Here is a 27069-nt window from a genome sequence, read left to right on the forward strand (position 1 = left end):
ACCACATTGGCAGATGTGCAGGTGAACATCTGCTTGATGTGGAAAGTCTTCTTGGGGCCTGGGATGGGGGTGAGGGAGGAGGTATGGGGGCAGGTGTAGCACTTCCTGCGGTTGCAGGGAAAAGTGCCGGGTGTGGTGGAGCTGGAGGGGAGTGTGGAGCGGACAAGGGAGTCACGGAGAGAGTTGTCCCTCCGGAAAGCAGATAAGGGTGGGGAGGGAAAGATGTCTTTGGTGGTGGGGTCGGATTGCAGATGGCGGAAGTGTCGGAGGATGATGCGTTGGATCCGGAGGTTGGTGGGGTGGTACGTGAGGACGAGGGGGATTCTTTTTTGGTTCTTATTGCGTGGACGGGGTGTGAGGGATGAGGTGCGGGAGATGTGGGAGACACGGTTGAGGGCGTTCTTGACCACCGAGGAGGGGAAGTTACGGTCCTTGAAAAACGAGGACAACTGAGATGTACGGGAGTGGAATGCCTCATCCTGGGAGCAGATGCGGCGGAGGCGAAGGAATTGGGAATAGGGGATAGCATTTTTGCAGGAAGGTGGGTGGGAGGAGGAGTATTCTAGGTAGCTGTGGGAGTCGGTGGGCTTGAAATGAATATCGGTTTCTAGGTGGTTGCCCGATATGGAGACAGAGAGGTCCAGGAAGGGGAGAGAGGTGTTAGAGATGGTCCAGGTAAACTTAAGGTTGGGGTGGAAGGTGTTAGTGAAGTGTATGAACTGTTCGAGCTCCTCGTGGGAGCATGAGGCGGCACCGATACAGCCATCAATGTAACGGAGGAAGAGGTGGGGTTTAGGGGCTCCATCCCCGCCTCTTCGACCTGTTTGTTTCCTCTCCACCTATCCTCTCCTCTATCCCTCTTCTATCCACCTCCCACTCTCTCCCTATTTATTTCAAAACCCCCTTCCCCTCCCCCTTTTCTGATGAAGGGTCTACGCCCGAAACGTCAGCCTCTCTGCTCCTATGATGCTGCTTGGCCTGCTGTGTTCATCCAGCCCTGCACCTTGTTGTCTCAGGTAACGTAGCAAGTAGGATTGTTGAGTATTTCTAGTCTTTAAAGTAGAGATAGTATCTTCAATTTATGTTTAAGTCTGCAGTCATTTTTCCCCCTTTTTCTTAAAAAATAGCTTGTTAAACAAAAGATTGATGCTGGTGGATAAAAAAACTACAAAAAAATGTGAAGAACAAGGATACTAAGAATGATTAATTAATTTTTAAAAATGTCATGCTGATTGCAGACAGGTGATGTCTAGTAGATCCCACTGCACAGCAGGAACATCCCAATTTGATCCACGGCAAACAGATCTATAGTAAATGTTTGCAGTTTGAGGAATTTCAGATCTGAGTTAGGGAGCTGGAATCCAAGCTGAAGGCACTTAAGTCACATCTGGGAGGGAGAAAGTAACCTGGACACTCTGCTCTAGAAACACCCCATAGACTAGGTAATTCAAATTTAGTCTGTGATCAGAGTTATAAGGTGTGTTTGCAGGTGAGGCAGGTATGGGGATCCAGGGGTATCATTCGAAGAGCCTTGAACCTTGCACTCATTTATGTTTGACTGTTGTTTCTGACCCAGGTTTCTCACACTCAAACTGAATCCCAGATTCTACTGTATTGTGGCCACAGTTTCCTCAGGGATCTTTTGCTTTGAGATCAGTTATTAAACCTGCCTTATTATATGTTATGAAATCCAAAATAACCAGATCCTGGTTGGATCTATAATACACTGTTAATGGAAAATGTCCCAAATACACTCTGAATTCTTCCTCATGGCTAACTTTTTCAATTTGATTGAGATGAAGACTGAAGTTACCCATAAATAATAAGTATTTTTTTTAAAACATACCCTCATTATTTTCTGATTTATTCCATGTCTTACAGTACAGCTACTGTTAGCATGCCTATAGATCTTCTTCCCTTTGTTTCTTACATCCATCCATGTGAATTCAACATCTTGAGATCATTTCTTGCTATTGTACAAATTTCATTTCTTACTAGCAAAATTACCCACTACCTTTCCCATCGTGCTTGTCCTTTCGCGGAGTCATGTCCCCCTGAATATTTATTTCCCAGATTTGATCTCCTTGTAAACATCTCCATATTGGCTACATCATATTCACTATTTTTGCCGTTAATTCACTTATTTTGTTTCAAACACCCATGTGCATTTAAGCAGAGAACCATTAATTTGCCTTGTTACCCATGGAAGTCAAGGATAGTATTAAATTGAAGAAAAAATGCAATGTGTCAAAAACTAATGACCCAGAGGATTGGAAAATTTCATAAACTTTTAAAAGGGTTTTTTCAAAAAAAAAAAGTAAAATAAATTGAGGGTAGACTAACAATTAATATAAAAATGGACATTAAAAGGTTTCTTTAACTATATAGAAAGATTGAGAGTGGCTAAAGAGAACATAGGCCTACTAGAGAATTAAGCTAGGGAAACCATAGCAGGGAACCAAGAAATGTGGAGAAGTTGAATATATATTTTGCATCAGACTTCAAGTAGAAGGTAGTGACACCTTAAATAACCAGGGCAAAGGGTTGAAGGAGTGGAATAAATACAATTCCCACTAACGTTGGGTGCCGCTGGTGGCAGTTTTTGTCCTTGTTGACACTCTAGGCACTGCCCCATCAATATAGCTACATCAATGTCCAAACCTGGCCACCAGATATAGCTTCTTGCTAGCATTTTCTCCTTGGAAACCCCTGGTGGAGTTCAGCCAGTATCTGATGGCAACCTTTACACCGGACAATCACCCTTGTTCCCCATTGCAATCTACTGCCCTCTACAGTGATCTGCTCTCGCCAGATCCAGAAAGGTTATAATCTTGGTTGTAATGGCCCTTTGTTTTGCTCCATTACCACTAGCCACATTAGTTTTGCAAGGACACCTTTTTGTGACCACAGTCAAATATTGTCAGTGGTGACTGGAAGGGTGTCCAGGAACTTTAAAACCAAAACAGGCTCTTCCAGACAAGGCACCACTGGTGGATTATCTGCAAGTTTGAGGCAGCTCAGGGCATCTCCATTTGCTTCTTAGCTTCGTGGACCGTGTTCTAACTTATACACACTGAGGAGGGTCCAACGCGGAATTCTACTGGAAACTATGGGCGGCACCACCTTGTCTTCCTTCAGTACCCCGAGCAGGGATTTGTGGTCTGTTACAATTAAAAATTCTCATCCATAAAAAGGTACCGGTGGAGCTTCCTCACACTGAAGATGACCGCCACACCTTCGTTGTCCATCTGGGCATATTTGCATTTGGCATCAGCCAAAGTCCAGGAAGCATATGCTATTGAGTGTTCCTCTCCATTTGGGCCACTGGTGAGTGAACACTACCCTGATACCATATGGGGAGGCATCATATGTCAGCATTACCTCTCATTTCAGACCATAGTGGGCCAACACATTGGATGACAATAGCTGCTTTTCCACTTCCTTAAAGGCTACTTGGCTTCATGACCATTTTCCAAGACTGGCCCTTGTTCGATAGCAGGTGTAAAGGTGCTAAGATGGAAGCCAGGTTACGTATGAATTTTCCGTAATCATTCACTAACCTAAGGAAAGAGCTAAGCTCCATTACAGATGTGGGAGCTGGGGCACCTTTGATCGCTCTTGCTTTCTCTTCCAATGGGTGTAATCCGTTGTTGTTGATTCTATAAACAAAGTAAGTCACTTGGGATGCCTGGAATACACGTGGTTTCCCTTCTAAAGGCATATGCCTGCCTGGGAGAAACATTTAAGCACTATATCCAAGTTCTCCAAGTGCTTTTTATTGGTCTTCCCTGTTAGTAGTACATCATCCAGATAAATGGCAACCTGGGGTAATCCTTGTAAAATGTTCTCCGTGGTCCATTGGAAAGGGATGCAGGCTGATGATATCCCAAATGGCAGTCTTGTATATGGGTATAAACCCTTATGGGTATAAATTGTAGCAAACTTCTGGGTCTCCTCATCCTGTTGCAATTGCAGTAGGTTTGGCTCTTGTCCAGCTTCGTAAAGAACAGCACCCCCCAACTTTGTGTACAAGCCCTCTATGTGAGGGATCGGGTATATATCCAGCTATGAGAAGTGGTTTACCATTTGCTTAAGATCCCCACAAAAGGTGAACTGAGCCATCAGGCTTCACAATCGGTACAACTGGTGCTGCCCATTCTGCAAACTGGACTGGTTTGATGATTCCTTTGCTCTCCACCCTCCTGATTTCCGCCCTTACTTCTGCCCGCAAGGCAAATGACACTAGGCAGACCTTGTAAAATCTTGGAATTGCTGCTTGATCAACATGTAAAGTGGCTTTAGCCCCTTTGATAGTCCCAAGCCCTTCCTGAAATACTCCTGGGTATTTCTCTAGGATTTCACTGAAGCAGCCATTTTCTAATATAACACCGTTGAGCCAATCTCTAGGTGAATCTTTCTCAACCAATTCTGCCCCAATAGGCTTGGGCCCGAGCCTTTTACTACCATCAGTGGTAACTGCATCAACTGCTTCTCGCAGGCAACTGGAACCAAATTGATACCCTTAATCTGCAACAGTTTCCCAGTGTATGCTCTCAGTCTGGCTGAGGTGTGGCGCAAATTTAAAGGTTGGAGTCCCGAGCAAATCATATTGGAGACAGATTCCGCAACCACAGATACAGCTGCGCTGGTATTTACTGCCATAGGAGTTGAGTGACCATTTAACTAAACATTAATTATCATCAATTGTGATTTGGATATCGCTGAGCAAATCAATGATTCCATCCCATGTGTAGGGAGACTTTCCAGGGTGTGCACTGTCCTGGGTACTGGCCTATGGGTTTTTGTTACTCAAGTCAAGCTTTTTTACGGCTCCTGAATAGTCTCAAGTCTGCAAACCAGCAGTAAGTATAATGGCTTGCCAGCCCAGATCCTGAAGAACATTTTAGTCACTTGGCCGAGGCTCAGCTTTGTTGTGGGGTTCTGCTGTGGGCTGGCCTAGAGTTCCCCTACTCAAGATATGCCCTGTGTGAGGCTCTGCATTTGCCTACATTCAAGTGGTGTTCCCCAAGCTCAGTTGGACAGTCCACTTCCATTGGGATGCCCTGTAGCTCCCATGCTGTACTTGCCGCATTTTCTAATGGCAAAGCCAGTTGTAGTGCCTGGTTGAAGTCCAGTTGGGCTTCAGCTAATAGGCACTTCTGCATGGTTACATCATTAATCCCACCAGACAGTGTCTCAACATCTCATTCAGCGTTAACCCAAAATCACATGTCTCTGCCAGGCATCTTAAATGTGTCAAAAATCCCAATATGGACTCCTCTAACAGCTGAATAAAACCAATAGCATCTCCGAATTAGAGGAGGTTTGGGGTCATAGTATTCCTTAACCAATTCTGTCAACTCTTGCAAAGTTTGTGTGTCTGGTGCCTCTGGGAAAGTTAAGCCCCTTATAACTGAAAATGCTGCAGGTCTGCAAGCAGTCAGAAAGATTACTTGTTGCTTTTCATCGGTCCCAATGTCATTTCCCCAGTTTAAAAAAAAGTCACATTCTTTCCACATACTGGGCCCAGTCTTCAAGAGCAGGATCAAATGAGTGAAGCTTCCCTAATAAAGACATGATGCTAGAAATACTTACCCCAGCTCCAAGATGACTCCTGTAAGCGAATGTTCTTCAGACACGTCCTATTTTTTTTCCCGTCACCAAGTCTTTATTTACTTGTGCACAGGACGGTGGCTGTGGCCAATCAGCTCAGAGGCAGTCCGCTGCACTGAAGAGATTCTAAATCTTCTGGTTATGTTAGTCAGCCAGGAGTTTCCTGGTTGGCCCAGGTTAACAACCCCAATCAAGGACCTCATAGTCAACAAGATCCAGCTGGTTCCAATTACTCCAGAAACAATGGGAGGCAAGTACTACATCTTTTCAGTTCCATTGTATTTTCAGGAGTAAAGCGATTGCTATCTGATCAAGATTCATGTCAGGATGTTACTCTCTAATGTTGTGAAGAATGTCCACTTCAGCCTTTCATTGCCCTCAAACGAAACATCTATTACATGGGAATACCAAATACGTAGATTTTGAAGGATGGAAGTATATGGCAAAATTGAATTGAACTTTATTTCCTTTTAACAGGTGACTCCTTCATTTAGATGTGCCTGGATTAAATGCCACAGCCTGTGATCTACTTCTATACACACTGAGAAAATGTTTTTAATGGTAGGTAATTCAAGTATCCAGGGGATGTACATCTAAACAAATCACTTGAAACTGAAATCTCAAGATTGCTTGCAGTTCTAAGATAATCCAGCGTGAATTTCAGGTTGAAGGTGTTTGGTTTGAATGGTTAGTTCAGGAAAATGCTAAACATTTACATATTGCCTCAATAACATTTTTGTTTTTCCTCTGTTTGAAAAAGTGACTCGTCATTGCTTGTTCTCCTCGAAAAATAGAGTTGACTTTGGGGATTTGACTGCAGAAATTTTTCGAAGTGAACATCAAGTTTTATCCTATTTAAGGCTTTTATTTCTTTTGATGTCTCTGATATTATTGTGAAAAATTATTGGGATCCATGGAATTACAAGGTCAACGGAAATTTTGCTAAGTGTGTAGCTAATATAGATTGGTACGCAGTCATTAAAATAGCATAGGCAAAAAAAAATGCATTGCATCAGTGTTTGGAATCTGCCAAATTCAGATGCAGTGGAGCCTGAATAAATCTGTTCTAGCAATAGGTTTTAATATTCTATGGTCAGCAATAGTTAATTATTTGGTAAAGATGGTAAGAAATATGTATATATAGTTTTTTTGTTTAATTGCCTACAGGCAAGTCCATAGCATTAAACTAGCATTAACATTGTCACTGCTTTGTATGATATGGTTCAAAGTATGAATAAAGCCCAGTGGGTAATTAAAGGCAGAGTTGTCAAATATGTCCTAACTTTGGGGTTGATCTTCAATGATTGTAAACTTCTATCTGTGGAAGGATGTTGTGAGAAACTAATCATAATTGTATGCAAGTCACAACTGACTCCTTAAAGATTTTTTGTTCTTTAACAGTTTTAGCAGTGATTAATGAAGTTTGTAGACCATGGATGAAGATGTAGGAAGGCTTGAACTGCAGCAACAGGAACCCAAGGTGATTTTTGATAACACAGGTAATCCAAACACTAATTTGTTTTATGAATGGTATAATTTGCATTTTCTGTGACAAGATTATCTTCGCCATTTAGACATAGATAACTGCTGCGCTTCTCTCATAAATGCATAAATCTTGAAAATAATTCTGTCCATGTCCAGGTATGCATTTTTCAGATCAAGTGACAGTTCCTTTTGTTATTTGCAGTTATAATTGCGACTTGTTCTCGATCATCTTTCGTATGAATTATCACATTGCTTCGTCTTCGGTCAAAGTATATACCTTAAGAGTTTGCATTTCAGAATGTCTCAACCTGAAAATTGACACCTTGTTCATTTCCTCTTCACCAATTGTCCTGCATTCCTATTAAAGGATATGCAGAACCAAATTTTTAATAGGAAACTGAGGACGACTCCTGATCAGTTCAGTTGCATGTACTAAAAGTGACAGCAACAATGCTAACCATAATGTAAAATCACAGGAATAAGAAAAATACCCTTTTCATGTAGGAAAAATGGTTTATCGTGTTGGAATTCTTATTTAAGTTTGTTTGTCCAGACGTGGTGAAGATCTTTGTTTTCTTTAAGGTTCAGTTCCTTGACGTTAGTTTCAATTTTCAAAACCTTTGTTCACCTGCTCATTTAAAAAAAAATGAGACAAGGGCCAAACTAGATCTCTTTCCTTCTCAAAAGCAAAAAATAGAAATCAGGCAATCTGCACAGGAAAAGTTAGCTGTTTCTTTAATTGATTTCCTACATCATAGGCAATTCTTTGGATATCTATGCTTGGAATAAGATTTCAATCACAGTGTGCTAATTTTTGTCACCAGAAATCTATCTGTAATTTCAACTTTTGTCAGGCTTCGTTTGTCATTTTATACAAACTTTACATTGCATGCGAAGAATATTGAAGACTGTTGACAAGTGAGTGCTTGTCATTTTCGTAGAGCTGAAATCCATGATAAATATGGAAACAGTTGAGTTGACATGGGATCAAAATCGTCAGAGTGCAAAATGAGGGCATTCACCCTGTTATGTCTGCACTTGCCCTCTGAATAAACATTATGATTTAGTACCAATCTTGCCTTTTCTTGTAACCCTGCATATTGTTCCAGTTAAAATAATAATTTAATGGCTTCTTTCATGCCTCGATTGAACTTGCCTCCACCAAACCTCCAGGTAATACATTCCAGATTCTCACATTACATTTTCTTTTTTCATTAATCTCTTTAAACCTGTGTTTCTCTTTCTCTATTCTATTCTAAGTGGAAACAGTTTCTCCCAATCTACTCTGTCCAGACCCCTCATAATTTTGAACACTTTTATCACTTTTATCTTCTCCTATCTGAGGAAAATAGTCACAAACTCTTCAAACTATCTTCAGAGTTCATCCCTGAAATCATTCACGTACACCTTCTGCACTCAGCCCAGTACATTTATATCTTTACTGGGTGTGGTGCTCTGAACTGTACACAGTACTCCAGCTGAGGTTTAACTAGTGTCTTATACAAGTTCAGGATGACCTCCTTGCTGTTGTACTCTCTGCCCTTATAAACAAAGCCTAGCGTACTGGATGCTTAGTTACCTGCTCTCCACCAGTCTTACCACCTTTTAAGAACATAAGAAATAGGAGCAGGAGTAGGCCATTTGGTCCCTCAAGTCTGTCTGTCTGTCATTCATCTAGACCATGGCTGATCTCCAGGTCCCAACTCCTCCTCTGTGCCATTCCATCATAGCCCATAATTCCTGGTAATTCAAAGATCTATCAACCTCCTCTTTTTAAATACTTTAGGTAATCTCACCTCCACAATTCTCTGAGGTAGAGAATTCCAGATATTTATCCTCAGAATCTTGTATCTTTTTCTAAGGTCATCCCTCGTTTTTTTAAACGTAGCCACTTCATCCCAGAAATCTACCAATGAATTTCTTTTGAACTGCAAACCTGTTTTCTGTCCAATTCAATTTCTTCCCATTTGCACCTTGATTATTTGTTATCTTTGGGATGTTTATGAAGAGTGATGCAAAACATTTAAATTGTTTGAATGTTCAAATTATCTGCTATCTCCCTGTTATCTGTAACTAATTTCCCCGTTGCATCCTCCAAGGGTCCCACATTCACTTTAGCTACTTTTGTTTTATATATATACTTAGAAGCTTTTGCTGTGTTTTGATATTTCTTGTCAATTTCCTTTCATTATTGGTTTTTTCCCCCTTTATCGACTGTTGAGTCATCTGCTGCTGGTTCTTTTTGAAAACAAATTCCCAATTGTTTGGTCTACCACTAGAGGTCGCTAAATAAAACCGAAAGAACTGTGGATGCTGCAAATCAGGAACAAAAACAAAGTTGCTGTTCTGAGGAAGGGTCACTGGAACTGAAACGTTTTTTTCCTTCACAGGTGCTGCCAGACCTGCTGAGCTTTTCCAGTAACTTTGTTTTTGTTACTAGAGTGCTGTTTTGTTTGCTTCAATTTTGATTGGCTGCTCTCCTTGATTGCTACTATTAATCACGGGTTGTCCATCCTTCTTATTGAGTTCTTTTTGGCTGGAATGGAATACATGCTTAAATGTCTTACACTGCTCATCCACTGACCCTTTCACTCTGCTTTAGACAATACTATCATCATGGCATTGGAATTGTTCATGTATAATTTGAGGACACTGGTTTGAGACTCAAGTTGCTCCTACTCAGACTGAATTTGAAATTCTACCATGTTGTGATCATTATCTCCTGCAGGATTCTTAAACAAGAGATCTGGTAGTCATCATACCTCATTGTACATTATTACATCTGTAACTGCCTGTTAATGACTTTTGTGTGTATACACCCAGGTCTGTTTGCTCCTACACACCGTGCAGTGTAGTGTTTATTTTATACTGTTTCTCATGCTCACAATGTTACCAAATTTTATATGCTTTGCAAATTTTGAAATTGTGCCCTATACACCAAGGTCTTTATCATTAATATATGTCATGAAAAGCAAGGTCCCAGTACCAACCCCATGTGAACGTCACTACAATCCTTCCTCCAGCCCAAAAAAACCCAAACTATTACTGTCTGCTTTCTATCACTCAGCTAATTTTGTGTTTATGTTGCTACTGCTTTTATTCCATGAGTTGTAAATTTTTTCACAAGTCTGTTGTGCGGTATGGTATCAAACAGCTTTTGGAAATCCATGTATGCCATATCAACAACTTTGTCCCATTAATCATCTCTCCCATATTTTAAAAATTTCCAGCAAGTTAGTAAAGCATGATCTTCCCTGAAAAGACCCATGGTGGGCTTTCTTAATTTACCCAAACTTATTTCTGTGACTCTTTATTTATCCCAAATTACTGTTTCTGGAAGGTTCCCCTCCACAGAAGTTAAATTGATTGATCTGTCACTTCTGGAGTTATCTCTTAAACCCTTTTTAAACAAGGACATAATGTTTGTAATTCTCCAGTCTTCTGACATCACTCCTGAATTTAAGGAAGACTTGAGAATAACCAATGCCTCCACAGTTTCCACTTAAGAACAGACGGTCTATCTAAGACCAACTTTAGTGAATGAATTTCTTCCTCTGTGTCCAGCACCTCGGTAGCATCTGTTTTCTTGGTAAAGTAGGATGCAATGTATTCATTGAATACCTCAGCTATGCCCCTGATTCCATGTGTAAATCCTTTTTTTTTTAAATTCCTAATCAGTCTGTCGTCCTTACTACCATTTTATCACTTATGTGCCTTTGGAGCACTTTGGGATTACCTTGAATATTAGCTGTCAATCTCTTTCCATAGATCCCCTTTCCTTTTAGTTGGTGTTTCAGCTATCTTCTGAACCTTCTGAAGCCTGGTTCTTAATTGTGTTTTCTACCTGACACCTATCAGAAGGACAGTTTTTTTTCTTCATCTTAATTTTTTTTTTTCCAATCAAGTAATCTTGGGATCTATTAGAGAGATGTACCCTGACTGATGCTTCATTTTTCAGCTACTGTTTTTTTTCTCACCAATCCTTAGCTCCCTTCTATCTGGCCCAGCTCCATTCTTGCCACATTAAACACAGCATACTTTTTTCCACTGTATCAGGAAAAATATTTCTTGTGGAGTAATTAAATTGGAGCAAAGAGTGCTACCTTGGCATTGAGTGATTATTTACGAGAACTGTTTCCCAGTTGTGAACCTCTGTATGTCACCAATTTGAGAAACTGTGGACAAACAATACAGTAGTTGGTTTCTTCATAACTGAAATAATTCCGTAGAGGCCGGTATCCCATTACCAAGTCATCCTTTATTTACGTGTGTTCAGTGCGTGGACTCTGACCAGCTAGCTCAGAGCCAATCCCTGAGACTCCTCTTTATATCTGTCAGCCAGGACTCCCTGAATAGCCCAGGTTAACAGCCCCATTCAGGGAACTCATATTCAGTGGGATCCACCTGGCCTCACTCCCATCACCACATCCAGGGATGTAGGCCTGTTCTCTTCCTCATAGCTTTTCCTGGGATGTTTTCGCCCCAAGTTCGGTTCCTCCAACTCTGAGTCGAACTTGGGTGGCGCATACCAGACTGTGGCCCTGTCTCTTGTGAATGGAGCATCATGGAAGAAATTCCTTCTCTTTAGGAAGTAACAGTATCAAGGTTGTGACGTCGGCTGTGTCCATCTCGGACTCTGAGGTCTCTTTGTTAGACGAAGGGGGAAGAGCCGAAGGTTTCGGACTGTCTTTTTACCTAATCTGAGGAGCTGATTATGTTTTGCTCCTGTCCTGTTTGCAAGGTAGCAGCTTTGATGTGATCAATGTATTTGTCCAATGCTGCCTCACCTACCCCAAATTTGTATGTGATCGGACCTAACCTCGTGTTAACCTTGCCTTGTACCCATGCGGGGCCATTTCCATGGTTTCTACACCAAACTTTGTCCCTGGAAGTAAACTACCTCCCTCGCTTAGAGGAAGCATGTGGCTGGTCTTGGCGTTCCAAATGCCATCCAAACCCACAGCCATCCAGACTTATCGCGCATGTGCGCACACGCACACACACACCGATGCTCTCTAGTTTTGGACACCCCTACCATAGGGAAAAGACCTTGACTATTCACCATATCCCATACCCCTCATGATTTTATAAAGTTCTATAAGGTCCCCTTCAGCCTCCAATGCTCCAGGAAAAATAGCCCCAACCTATTCAGCCTCTTCCTACAGCTCCAATTCTGGCAACATCCTTATAAATCTTTTCTGAACCCTTTCAAGTTTCACAACATCTTTCCTAGGGCAGGGATTCCAGAGTTGAACACGCTATTCCAATAGCGGCCTAACTAATGTCCTGTACAGCTGCAACTTGACCTCCCAACTCCTATACTCAATGCACTGACCAATAAAGGCAAGTGTACCAAGTTCCTACTTCACTACCCTGTCTACTTGTGACTCCATTTTCAAGGAACTATGGACCTGCGCTCCAAGGTCTCTTTGTTTGGCAACCCTCCCCAGGACCTTAGCATTAAGCATACAAGTCGTACCCTGATTTTGCTCTACCAAAATGTTGTGCCTCACATTTATCTAGATTAATCTTTCCTTCACCCATTTGCCCATCGAATCAAGGTCCTGTTGTACTCTGAGGTAACCTTCTTTGCTATCTATTACACCACCAATTGTGGTATTATCTGCAAACTTACTGAGCATATCTCCTATATTTACATCCAAATCATTTATATAAATAACAAAAAGCAGTGGATCTAGCACCTATCCTTGTGGCAGACTGCTGGTCACAGGCCTCCAGTCCATCTTCATTTTGGAAACCCCTGGATACCACTAGAAGAGTTCAGCCAGTATCTGGCAGCGACCTTTACTAGGGGCAATCACTCTTAGTCCCAATAATAATGTGCTGTCCTCTACTGTGACCTGGTCCAGCCAGGTCCGTAATGGTTTCAATTCTGTTTGTGATGGCCTTTTTGTTTTCCCTGTCACCAGGAAGGGATCTTTTTGTGTCCACAATCGGATATTATCAGCGGTGACTGGAAGGGTGTGCAGACAGTTTAAAACGAGAACGGACTCTTCCAGGGTAGGCATCACCAGTAGTGTGTATGTCAGTGGGAGGTGGCCCAGGACATCCACATTTGTCATTTGCCCTCCCTGATGGTGTTCCAACTTGTAATTGTATGCATAGAGAATAAGGGCCCACCACTGAATTCGACCAGAACCTATAGACAGCATGGCCTTGACTTCTTTAAGTATCCCTAGCAGGAATTTGTGGTCTGTTACTATTACAAAGTTATGCTTGTAAAGGTATTGGTGGAACTTTGTCACATTAAAGACGACTGAAAAACATTCCTTCTCTATCTGCATATTTGTGTTCTGCATCAGCTGTGGTCTCGGAAGCATACGCAATCGGGGCCACCGGTGACCCAACTCTATGCCAATACCGTATGGGAAGGGGTCACATGTCAGCACAACATCTCGATTGGAATCATAATGGGCCAACACCCATTGTGATACCTGCTTTTACTCTTCTTCTAAAGCCTACTTCTTTGCTACGTGACCATTTCTTTAGGCTGACCCTTTTTCAAAACCTGGCCCCCTTACACCTGGTAAAGTATGGATTTTCTGTAATAATTTACCAACCCAAGGAAAGACCAAAGCTCCAGTACGACATGGGAACCAGGGCACCTTTGATTGCCGTCGCTTTATCTTCCAATGGGTGTAATCCAGTCTTGTTAACTCCGTAGCCTAAGTAAGTCACTTGGGATGCCTGGAACACACATTTTTCCCTTCTAAGGCATGCGCCCACCTGGAAGGAATGTCCAACGACTATGTCCAAGTTCTTCTGAGTGCTCTTTATTGGTTTTCCTGGTTATTAGCAAGTCATCCAGATAATTGGCAACCTGGTTCTCCATCATCCGCCAGAAAAGTTCGCACACTGATGATACCCCAAATGGCAGTGTTGGTACAAACATTGGTACAAACCCTTATGGGTATTAATTGTGGCATATGTCTGGGACTCCATGTAGTCACAATCACAGGTATGTCTGACTCATGTCCAGCTTCATGAAGGACAGCTGCTCCCCACTCTGCCCTCCCCCCCCCCCCCCCCCCCCCCCCCGCCCCCCAAAAGCCCAGTTTACCGTTGCTTAAAATTCCCACAAAGGCAAACCGACCCATCAGGCTTCACAATCAGTACAACCTTTGCTGCCCGTTCTGCAGACTGTACCAGTTTGATTCCTTCACCTTTCAACCTTCTGATTGCTGTCTGTACTTTTGCATGCAAGGCAAATGGCACTGGACGGGCCTTGTAGTATCATGAAATTGCTTCCTGGTCAACATGTAAAGTGGCCTTGGCCCCTTCGATAGTCCTAGACTTTCCCGAAAAACCTCTGGGTAATTAATTAGGACTTCACTAAGGCAGCCATTTACTAATCAAGGTGTATCTTCCTCAACCAATTCTGCCCCATCAAGCTTGGGCCCGAGCCCTTTACTACAATCAGTGATAACTGCAGCAAATGCTTCTCATCAGAGATTGGAACTGAAGTTATACCTCTAATCTGTGACCGTTCCCCAGTATATGTTCTCAGTCTGGCCGAGGTCTTGAGCACAAACTTAAGAGTTGGAGTCCAGAGCGAATCTTGTTGAAGACTGGTTTACCGGCTGTGCAAGTATTGACCACCACTGGAACTGGGTGATCGTTTAACCATGCATTTATTTTGATTGCTTAGCAACATCCAAATCAGAACCAATTTAATTGCTCCAAACCACATGTAGGTGGACTTTGCGTTCTCCTAGGTACTAGCCTATGAGTTTTCTTACTCAGGTCAGGTCTCGTAGGATTCCTTTGCTGTCTCGAGTTTGCATATCGGCAGCAACTACAATGGCTTGCTGGTCTGGATCCTGAGGAATATTTTAGCCGTTTGGCCGAGGCTCGGCTTTGTTTTGGGGTTTTGCTGTGGGCTGACCTGAGGTCCCTGTGCTGAGGGCTGAGGATATGCCCTGCTTGAGGCTATGCATTTGGCTACACTCAAGTGGTTTTCCCCAAGCTAAGTTGGACAGGCGAAGGAATCCACTTCCATTGGGATGCCCTATGCTCCCATGCTCCACTTGCTGCATTTTCTAATGACAGAGCCAGTTGTAGTCCCAGTTTGAAGTTGGGCTTCAGATAGTAGACAGTTTTGTATGGTTAAGTCGTTAATCCCACATACCACGCAGTTTCTCAGCATCTCATTCAGGTTTAACCCAAAATCACATGCCTCTGCCAGTCCTCTAAACCTCATCAAAAATCCTGATACGGATTCCTCTGGTTCTTGGACTGATAGCTTAATGTTCCAGGGTAGAGATGCTATAGGAAGGATTGAAGGGGGTGGGTGGGGAAACAAGAGAGGAGGGGTGTGGCATTTTTGATCAGGGATAACATTACGGCTGTATTTAGGGAGGATATTCCTGGGAATACGTCCAGGGAAGTTCTTTGGGTGGAACTGAGAAATAAGAATGGGATGATCACCTCATTGGGATTATACTGTGGATCCCCCAATAGTCAGCAGTAAATTGAGAAACAAATTTTGTAAGGAGATGTCAGTTATCTGTAAAAAGAATAGGGTGGTTATGGTAGGGAATTTTAACTTTCCAAACATAGACTGGGACTGCCATAGTGTTAAGGGCTTGGATGAAGAGGAATTTAAGTCTGTACAAGAAAATTTTCTGATTCAGTAGGTGGAGTTTTGAACCTACTAGTACTCTTGGGAAATAAGGCAGGGCAGGTGACTGAGGTGTCTGTGGGGGAGCACTTTGGGGCCAGTGACCATAATTCTATTAGTTTTAAAATAATGACGGAAAAGGATAGACTGGATCTAAAAGTGAAAGTTCTAAGTTGGAGGAAGGCCAATTTTGACGGTATTAGGCAAGAATGTTCAAAAATTGATTGGGGGCAGATTTTTGCAGGTAAAGGGACAGCTAGAAAATGGGAAGCCTTCAAAAATGAGATAACAAGAGTCTCCTGTTAATGTGAAAGGCAAGGCAGGTAGCTGTCGGGAATGCTGGATCACTAGAGAAATTGAGGTTTTGGTCAAGCATATGAAGGAAGCATATGTCACGTATAGACCGCAGAAATCGAGTGATTCCCTAGAAGACTATAAAGGCAGTAGAAGTATACTTAAGAGGGAAATCGGGAGGACAAAAAGAGGACATGAGATAGCTGGGCAAATAGGGTTATGGAGAATCCAAAGAGATTCTACAAATACATTAAGGACTAAAGGGTAACTAGGGAGAGAATAGGGCCCCTTAGGTGGCCTTGCTGATATTTATGTGTGGAACCGCAGGAGATGGGGGAGATACTAAATGAATATTTTGCATCATCGTTTGCTACGACAAGAATATGGAAGATAGAGAACGTGTGGAAATAAATAGTGACCTCTTAAAATGTCCACATTACACAGGAGGTGGTACTGGATATCTTAAAATGCATAAAGGTGGGTAAATCCCTGGGACCTGATCAAGCATACCTTAGAACTCTTCGGGAAGCTCGGAAAGTGATTGTTGAACCTGTTGCTGAGATATTTCTATCATTGATAGCCACAGGTGAGGTGCTGGAAGACTGAAGGTTGGCTAATGTGATGCTACTACTTAAGAACGGTGGTAAGGGACAGCATTTTTATGTATTTGGAAAGGCAGATACTGATTAGGGATAGTCAAAATGGCTTTGTGCACAGGAAATAGTGTCTCACAGACTTGATCAAGTTTTTTGAAGAAGTAATAAAGAGGATTGATGAGAGCAGAGCAGTGGCTTGTGATTTATATGGACTTCAGTAAGGCATTCAAAGACTGGTTAGCAAGGTTAGACCACATGGCATAGAGGGAGAACTAGCTATTTGGATACAGAACTGGCTCGAAGGTAGAAGACAAAGGGTGGTGATGGAGAGTTGCTTTTCAGACTGGAGACCTGTGACCAGCAGTTTGCCACAAGGATCAGTGCTGGGTCCACTGCTTTTCGTTATTTATATAAATGATTTGGATGTGAACAAAGGAGGTGTGGTGAGTAAGTTTGCAGATGACACCAAAATTGGAGGTGTGGTAGACAGCGAAGAAGGTTACCTCAGAGTTCAACAGGATCTTGATCAGATGGGCCAGTGGGCCTAGGAGTGGCAGATGGAGTTTAATTTAGATAAATGTGAGGTGCTGCATTTTGGAAAGGCGAATGAGTGCTGGACTTGTACACATAATGGTAAGGTCCTGGGGAGGGTTGCTAAACAAAGAGACCTTGGAGTGCAGATTCATAGTTCCTTGAAAGTGGAGTCACAGATAGATAAGTTAGTGAAGAAGGCATTTGGTATGCTTGCCTTTATTGGTCGGTGCATTGAGTATAGGAGTTGGGAGGTCATGTGGCTGTGTAGGACATTGGTTACGCCACTATTGGAATACTGTATGCAGTTCTGGTCTCCCTGCCATAGGAAAGATGATGTGAAACTTGAAAGGGTTCAAAAAAGATTTACAAGGATGTTGCCAGGTTTGAGCTATAGGGAGAGGATGAATATGCTAGGGCTATTTTCCCTTGAGTGTTGGAGGCTGAGGGGTGACCTTAGAGGTTTATAAAATCATGAGGGACATGGATAGGGTAAAGAGGCAAGGACTTTTCCCTCGGGTGGGGGAGTCCAAAGCTAGAGGGCACAGGTTTAAGGTGAGAGGGGACAAGTTTAAAAGGGATCTAAGGGGCATCTTTTTCAAGCAGAGAGTGGTGCATGTATGGAACGAGCTGCCAGATGAAGTGGTGGAAGCTGGTACAATTATAACATTTAAAAGGCATCTGGATGGGTATAGAAGTAGGAAGGGTTTAGATGGATATGGGCCAAATGCTGGAAAATAGGAGTAGATTTATGGATGAGTTGGACCAGAAGATCTGTTTCTGTTCTGTATATCTCTATGATTTAACTACTTGGATAGTAACACTGCACCTCCAAGCTGGAAATCCCCATTAAGGAATTGTACAATCAATTGCGGGGCCACAGATCATGAGCTCTCAGCAGGATTTTCTTTGAGGTTAGCAGTAAGCACCTTTGCATCCCTGCTGACCACAAAATTCATATTAATGTCTCCTATAAGTTGCACACAGAGTACACCAAAAACCAGAAAGTATCAATCTATTAACGTGCTACACGGGTATGAAAAATAATTAAGATTTAGCACATTGTTTCCATTGTGCATGGAAGCATTTAGTTTGAAGGGTACAGTTTGCATTCTTCTGATCAGTTTCCACCCAATTGTCTAGTATTCAGAACATTTGGGGATTGCGAAAAGACCTATCCTATTAAAAATAAGTTAGTGATGAACTATGTAATCTCTTTATAATTATGCTAATTTTACAAAGTAAATTGATCAGAGACCTTGCTTAAGAGGAAATATTGGTTTCGTCTTTGGAGATACTTTTAAGTATTATTTTGTTAACTTATCACATCAATCCTTATTGATTTCAGAATTACTTTATCGGAGACCTAAGCTTAAAAAAATGTAAAGTTGATCATTTTTTTGTATTTGTATTGTGTTCCAGGTGGGAAGGTAATTACTCTTGTGTTAGGTCAATAAAAAAATACTTTTATATTTTAAAGATTCTAATGTGTCAGTTTTTGTTTACAGCCCATTTTGATTGTTTGTCAGTTTTAAATGATCCAATCAGTAAAAAGTTGCAGAAATTTCCTTGTATCTCCAAGTCTAAACCTTTGTTTTGCTTTGGTTGACTTAAATAAGCTTGTAATAGAATAGAAGTGGGAATATGTAGTAGATATCCTACAAAATTTCAGATGTTGACAAGATAGCTTATAACTTTTTTGTCTTTTTATTACAACTGAATCACTTGCACAGTTTAGAGTATTCTTGTGTATTAATATGTTTGTCAACATTAATGTGTGCATATCTACTATCCAACTTCAAGTCACCCTGGTGTGTTTCAGTGTTGTATTCAAATGCAAATTTTAGGATTTTTGATATGAGAAATTAAGGTAAATGTATTATGGATTTTATTTCATTGTTTTGAAAGTTGTAGAAATTAAGAAAATATACTTGCAGGTTTTGGATCCAGAAACTGCATCAATAGTATGCTATTTAATTTTGTACTTAGGTTTAAGATCAAAATACTTACATTTCATATGACAGATATTTATAGGGCGTTTTATTAATGAAAAAAATGACAGTGACAGTTTAGCAGTATCTTTGAGGACCTTTACCAAGATGGCATTTGTTGTATGAATTACTGAGATCTAACTGTGTTCTGTATTTCTGATTGCTACTCCTCAACGATCACTTCCTGAAACATTTTAATAATGTAAAAAGTGCTGTAAAATTAGTGCCGTCAAGGATACTGCAACAGATTATCATGAATTCTATGCCAGAGGGAAATAAATGTATTCCTAGTCTCAAACAATGCTGTGAAAATAAAAGATGATTATGAAAAATCTATGATAGCCAATAGTAATAGCAATTGATAACTTCTTTTAGCTGTTAGTTTTATTGGGTATAGAACAGTCTGTGAGTAAATGTTGAGAAGTCAACTGAACAAACTGAATTTTTTTATTGTACTTGTTTCCCACGTCAATATAATGTTGTGAAAGTAAACATTTACCTTTTTTTCTAGCTCAAGAAGTGACTTCGGAACACATTGATGGACATCATATTCTTGTAGAAGTTCAAGAGACTGTCTTTGTCGATTCTGCTATCAATTCTGGTTCCCACTTTGTCTCTGATGATACAGACTCTGTTGTAATACAGGATGTAATTGAAGATGTTGTCGCTGAAGATATTGTTGCTGAAGATGTTCACTGCCCTGAAATAATTGAGGAGCCAGAAACCATTATTGTTCCTGAACAAGTACTGGACACAGATGTTGCCACAGAGGAGACCTTGAGTACAGTCCCTGAAGATGTTTTGGCTTCTGACATTAACTCAGAGACCATTTGTGTTTCAGAACATGTCCTGACAAGTGAAGATGTGTCTGACATGGCGACTGTTGAGGATGTTGCTGTCACAGAAGCTGAAATAGTCACAGACGCCTTGTCACCTGACGTTGAAGAAGTTCTAGTGACAGACCCTGCTACAGAGACTGAGATAGACACACATAGTTTACATGTTCAGAATCAGGAGACCGTTCCAGTCACCATTGAGACTCCAGGAGGAAATAAAGATGCCAGTGAGGATTATTTAATGATTTCCTGTAAGTGACGAGAGAGGTAGGCCTTTGGCACATGAAAGATGAAATACTAATGGACTTTATCTGTTTATCCCTGAAAAGTAGCTGAATGAATTGTTCAGTGTATTATTATATATTGTATTGGAGACATAGAGGCTGAAACACTTGTAATTTGTGACTGAAATGCTGGGGGAATAAATTGAATTTATTGCAGTGAGTTTTAGTTTATAATTATAGAAGTCCTGACTAAGCTACTGTGGCTTCTGCCTCCAAAATCAAACTGTGTTGCAGGTGTGCAAATATTGCTACAATTTTTTTTTGCGTTGGTTCTTTGACCTACCACTCCGTCCTAATGATTTTTTTAATAGCGCTTGTATTAAGTAAAACGGTTTCATTGTTTACACCTTCAATTTTTTTTTAAAAATCCTAAAATTCAATTCAATTGCCTTTTGATGTTAACAACAATTGGTGTATCCTTGGTTCAGTATTCCCACTAAAGTATGGACGAGAAGATTGTAGGTTCAAATCCTGTAGTGGGGCTCGCCTATTTAAACAAACTTTATTGAGCTATGCTGGAGCTCCTTAAATGACTCTTTATATAGTTTTTGATTTCTTGACATTCTTTTAAAGGTAGTGACTTCTGCTGGGACATGATTTCAGAGGTACTACTTGTACTTGACGGACTTAACTCTGACCTTTTTTTTAACGTGGGAGGCTGGACAATGAGTGACAACCTGAAGAATATCAGGAGGAGATCAAAGCTTAATTTTATAACACAAGCCCCTAAGCTTGTTATCAAAATGAATAGTTTCATTTTAAATTGTCCAGTTCTGTATTCATTTTTATTCATTTACTTAAGGATTAGCATTCTTTATCAAGACATGTAAAGAGTGTGAGAAATCAGCTCTTGTTAAAAATGTTGCCTGATCTGTTCTTTCATTTTCTCAGACTCTTGCTGTCTCTTGTTTTCCTTCAAATTTTTACCTGTTGTTCCTTTGCAAGAATCATTCTGAGATCAGTCAACTATGTATTTTTAAAATCCTGATGTAGATGTTAAGGCCCAAAATTCTTGAATAGGTACTTGAATATTGCTTAAATTTTGTGTATTTTTCATTCTGTTTCAACTATTCTTGTTAATTTCCATAGCTATCACTTTTTATGTCCTTTTGTCTTAGCAGTTTAATCATGCGTGCATTTTCCAACTGAGTCATGCAGCCTGAAGATTAGTTTTTTTTAAAATCTATTCAGTATTCTCTTGCATCTTGAACAGGTTCATGTAAACCGGCTTAAAGAAAATCACGCCGGAGTACGTAATGTGTATGGTTGAGTTATTGGGAAAACATCTTCATAGATTCACTCTGTATCTGGTTATAGTTCATAGCACAGGCTAACAGTTGCCATATCATTTCTCAGCCCTTGGAGAAGTCTAGTTCTCAATTACCTTGGGTAGAGAGTTGTTTTAATGTTTCCTGATTATTCTGTTTCAGTCTCCAGAACTTAAATCTTGCTGTGTATTTTCAACTTTGTTTTAACTGCAGCATTTAAGACGGTGTAGTAATTTCAGTTTTGCTAATTAAATAGTAGTTTCATCTAGCAAAATTTACATGGTAACAGATAACTTCGACTTTGTTTTTCCACATATGTTATAATTCTGTTCTGTGTATAAATTTTTAGTAGAAAACTTTGCTAAGATAACTCAAAGGAGTCTAATAATTGAAAGGTATGTTTTCATAGAAAACTAAATGGTTTGCAAGAAGCACGTCAAAGTATTTTTTTTGCTAGGTAATGTGATACAATTAATAGTAAATTGTACACTTTTTTTAAAAGTGGATGATGATGGAGGAAAGATTGGACATGAAGGAAATAGTGAACTAAAAATTGAAAGTGGCCTGTCGGCACAGGGCGATCGTTTAAAAGCAGATGGTGCTTGTTCTGAAGTCATTAAAGTTTACATTTTCAAAGCAGATGATGGAGATGATGATTTGGGTGAGTAATTAGGTGTAATATTGCCACTTAAGCATTTTTTTTTTCAATGGATTACTTAAAAACTAATAAACAGTTGGGAGGGAGAAAGAGTTATGACCATATTTTGTGGTTAAACTAGGTCACTTTTTTGGCAAAATTGTTAGCCAAACTAATTTCTTGGCTTTTGTGTAATGGTTTTGGTCTTGCCTTGTGTGAGGTAACTAAAAAATATCAATTATTGAAAGAGAATCCAATATATGTGTTTTACGTGCTTTCTTACAATATTTTTGCATATAGTAGTAGTTTTATGGTGTCTGTGCAGAACTTGGATTGTTAGAGGCACCAAATCTACTACTACTCTTATTTCCCTTTGGAATGTTATACTCAAATTCAAGCTTGCTGTCAAGAAAATAGAAAAGTAAGGGATCTACAAGAATGTAAATTTCTTAAAATTTAGCTTTTGGCCTGCCCTACTTGCCCTTGTTCTTGTATGTTCACTTCTGTTGAGGGAGGCAATGGCCTAGTGGTATTATCACTGGACTGTCAATCCAGAAACCCAGATAATGTTCTGGGGACCTGGGTTCGAATCCTGCCATGGCAGATGGTGGAATTTGAATTCAATAAAATATCTGGAATCATGAATGTCCTTTTAGAGAAGGAAACTGCTATCCTTACGTGGTCTGGCCTACATGTGACTCCAGACCCATAGCCATGTGGTTGACTCGATGGGTAATAAATGCTGCCTAGCCAGAGATGCCCTCATCCCCTGAATGAATAAAGTTGTTCCTTTGGAAGCATGTTCTCAGTAGTGTCTTTTTGTCTACACAACAGTATCTGCATTATCAGACTCCGAAAGTCTGCAACCTTACATCGTGTTCTGTAACACGACAGTCACTTTGTGAAATTCCACTTGCTTTGAGTCTGAGAAACATATTGCAGCAATAAGAAAATAATGAGCCTTTATAAGCTGAGAAAATGTGCTGAATGTGGAGAAAATTAGAACGGTAGGAATTGTTGGATTTGATGGATATTTTAGTGTTGAAACGCTGTTAACTTTTTTGTTCTGCAATTTTAAGGTGGAACTGTGGATATTGGTGAAAGTGAACCTGATAATGATCATGCAGTTGGATTACTGGATCAGAGCACTGTAGGCAGAATATCACGAGAGAAGATGGTTTACATGACTGTTAATGATCCCAGCCAGGAGGATGAGGACATAAGTAAGTAGCCAGTACAAATTACTAACATTACTCTTTGCATTGAGCTAAACTAAAATGTACATTCTACAACAATTCTAAACTACAACACGTAGCTAAAGTTTTAAGTAATAATTTCACAAAGGCATTTTGATGATTCAAAAGAGAGTTACTTTTTTCCCCAGACCTCAATGGGAATTTTAATGTTAAATTGCAGGGAAATTGTGGTTTAAAACAAAACTTATTTCGGTGCTGTGTGGCAATCATTATATGAATTAGTACAGGTTTAATGTTGTCTTTGTTTTTGTAAAAACAACAGGAATGCAACTAACTAGGTTAAACACTACAACAACGAACATGTTTAAAGAAAATACACTAGGGAAATAAGTATATAACTTTTCTTAAAATTTTCTCATACGATGTGGGAATTGCTTGCTGGTCCAGTATTTATTGTCCATCCACAAATTCCCTTGAAAATGTTTTTGTGAGCTACCATGTACAATGGGGATTGTATATTCACAGTACTATTAGGGAGGAAGTTCCAAGATTTTGATCAGTAACAGTGAGGGAATGGCAATGTAGTTCCAAGTCAGGATGATATGTGGCTTGGAATTTACGTGCAGTGATGCTGCTAACCATTTGCTACCCGTTAACCCTTCTAGGTGATAGAGGTTTGCAGATATGGTTGTAGAAGAAGCCTTTATTGAATTACTAGAGTGCATCTTGTTTATGGTCACACAGTTGTTACTATGGCCGTGGTGAATAAGGTGACTGCTGGCGATAGTGACTGGGATGCAAGTCACGTGGGCTGCTCTTTCCTGGATAGCATCAAAGTTCTTGGATGTTGTTGGAACATCCAGAGAAACCCAGGAAATTGGAGAATTTTCCATCACACTTCTGACAGATACCTGACAGATGCCTTTTGGAAGGTCAGGAACTGAGTTACTAGCCTAGCCTCTAATCTGTTCTTGTACCCACAGTATTTATATGGTTAATCCAGTTCAGATTTTGGTCGAGGGTAATCCTGAGATTTTAACAGTGGAAGATTCAGCAATGGTAACGTCATTGAATATGAAGGGGAGATGGTTAGACTCTCACTTGTTGGAGATGGCCTTTGTCTAGCATTTGTTTGGCACTTATGAGCCCAAGCCTTGATGTTGTCCATCTCTTGCATATGAGCATGTGTTTGAAGACTGCAAATGGTGCTAAACATTGTACAGCCATCAGTAAACATTCCCACTTCTGACCTTATCATGGAAGGAACGTTATTGATGAAGCAGGTGAAGATGTTTGTGTCTAGGACACTATTCTGAGGAGCTCCCATATTGATGTAGCAGCACTGAGATGATAGGGTTCCAACAAGCACCAACATCATCTTTTGTGCGAGGTATGACTCCAACCTGTGGAGTTTTCCTGCTGATTCTTATTGACTCCAGTTTTTCTAGGGTTTCTTGAGGTAATTCAAGATGTATTGAAATGGTTATGAAACTTTGTTGTTTCAGGAACCCCTTTTTATATAATTTATTATCCCTGCTGTATTTGCTTAGTTTTGTCAATATTTAATTTGTTTATTCTTGGGATGTGGCTCACCTAAGCAAACTCTCATAAATTAATCCTTCCTAGTTATCCTGAAAATATAGGTCACCTTCATGAGCGATTGATCTTACCAGGAAATGTCATTTTGGAACTAATCATGTTACGTTTTGTATTGGTAATCAGTTGCAGTAATTTTGCGAGCCAGAAATAGCAATTTTATTAATTTTTATAATTTGCCACGGTGAGATTTTAACACATTGGCTTCTGGATTGCTGTGTTTGTCCCATAATAATACACTGTATTCTTTGATTAAACTAGGGTAAAAGTTTTGTTGTTTTGAGTAATTTAAAAATTCACCCTTGTGCATATATATCCTATAGTCAAGTGATCAATAATTTACATTTGCTTATGTCATAGTGAATACAACACAGCAAGAAGAGAACTGCTACCTTCAAACAAGTGAGTGCCTCTTTTATTGTACAGATCCTAAAATTGAAAGTTTTAATTTTAAATAGCACTGGAATATTGATTAGGCAGTTTACTACCCAAATCATTGCTTCATTTTAAGCAGTAACTGTCTATGGAACTATTCTAAACTATATTCCCTGTGCATATTCATTAGAAGCACAGGACATGCATGTGGGTTGAACAGGTTGTAGGAAAGAGGTTTAAGACAATATCACAACATACTTGCACTGTATTTGTTTGATGTAATCAAGTAAATGATTTTAATGCCAGTTGATCCCCATGGTGGTAGTTACAGACAAAAATTTGAAGAAAAATTCGAATTGAATAGATACTGACCGTAATCATGGCCTAAGGGAGGGAATCATCTCATGACCGAACACAATATCGTAAACTTTCAAACTAAATTTGTTTCAATTTAATTAAGTTTTCAGTTATAACTTTTAAATGGTTGTGAACTGAACTTTAAGTACTCATACCAAGCTTCAATCCCTTTTTGAAATACAAAATATGGTATGATTTGAAGGAGAAATGAATTTGCTGTCTTCCTAAGTGATAGAAATCCAATCAGGTGAACTGCATCATCCTGATTGCTTTAAGCTTTTTAAGTGGTGGTGCTACCAACTGAATATTCATTCGTGCCCTGACTTTGCCATTTTAGATGATTAAAAGGCTTTGAGGGCTCGGGAGGTGAGAAGTTTATAGCAAAATGTTCATCCACTGCCCTGCTCTTGTAGGCATGGTGCTAAAAAGATTGGTTTCATTCAAGTTCTAGTGTTGATAGTGAAGAAACTTGTTAATGGTAACATAGTTGAAGATTGTAGAGAGACAAATCGACTTTCTCTTGTTCGGCGTGGTTGCTAAATTAAAAACTGGTTCAAGACTATTCACTGAAGTAGTTTGTCATTTTGCCCCCCGTGTATTCAGGTTTCAGCTCCTTGGTACCATATTCAGTTAATGCTTCCTTGATGCTTCCAGCGCACCTACTTTTCTGTGGAATTTAGCTGTTGCATCCATGTTTGGATCAAAGCTGTTATGTTATCTGGTGGAATATGAACTGAGCTCTATTGAGAAGTCACAATTGGTGGTTCCTTTGATTAACTTTAATAATCTGGAGTTGGCCGATTAATGCAGTAATCGGTCAGGTTAAATTAATCCTGCTTTTTGTGACTAAGACCCACCTGGGCAATTTTTTGATAGAAGTCATCGTCATATATATTCCTAAAATTTTTTTGAAGACCAAGACGAATATTGATGTACAAATCTTAAGATCAGCATTACGTGAATGATGCTGTCAGGGTTTCATAATAAGCAGGAACATGAGTAAGCCATTCAGATCTTCAAGTTAGCCCACCATTTAATAATATTATGGCTAATCTCCTGATTTAACCCCACCTTTCTTCACTGTCCCCTATGCCTTTATATCCGTTCATACCAAAAAGTTGTTGATCTTTGTCTTGTATATATTTAATGACTGGATACCCACAACTCTCTTGAGTATACAAGTCCAGAGATTCACAACCATTAAAGTGAATAAATTTCTCCTGATGTCTGAGCTATATGTTGACTTCTTAATCTGATACTGTGATGTTAATAAGATCACCTCTCATTTTTCTAACTAGGAAAGATAGATCTAGCCTACTTTGTCGCCTTTTATGTATGAGATGGTAAAAACTGCAGATGCTGGAGTCAG

At 40.1% G+C, this 27069-nt stretch overlaps 1 protein-coding gene across 4 annotated transcripts in view; it reads left to right on the forward strand.

Annotated features, from left to right (window-relative positions):
* LOC109910564 (zinc finger X-chromosomal protein-like) overlaps window positions 1–27069 on the forward strand; it is a 44318-nt gene that overhangs the window by 5898 nt on the left and 11351 nt on the right. For 3 of the 4 annotated variants that reach the window (XM_048603294.1, XM_020509777.2, XM_048603293.1), the window contains 6 exons: window positions 6091–6174; window positions 7015–7112; window positions 19663–20238; window positions 22042–22200; window positions 23256–23399; window positions 25329–25370. In XM_048603294.1, coding sequence (XP_048459251.1) covers window positions 7046–7112; window positions 19663–20238; window positions 22042–22200; window positions 23256–23399; window positions 25329–25370 — 988 coding nt within the window. In that variant the 5' untranslated portion in view covers window positions 6091–6174; window positions 7015–7045. Of the gene's footprint in view, window positions 1–5686; window positions 5864–6090; window positions 6175–7014; window positions 7113–19662; window positions 20239–22041; window positions 22201–23255; window positions 23400–25328; window positions 25371–27069 lie in introns of all 4 variants that reach the window. The other variant, XM_048603292.1, reaches the window with a different exon arrangement.

Source organism: Rhincodon typus, chromosome 11 (genome assembly GCF_021869965.1).
Source record: "Rhincodon typus isolate 14 chromosome 11, sRhiTyp1.1, whole genome shotgun sequence".
Taxonomy (NCBI): Eukaryota; Metazoa; Chordata; class Chondrichthyes; order Orectolobiformes; family Rhincodontidae; genus Rhincodon; species Rhincodon typus.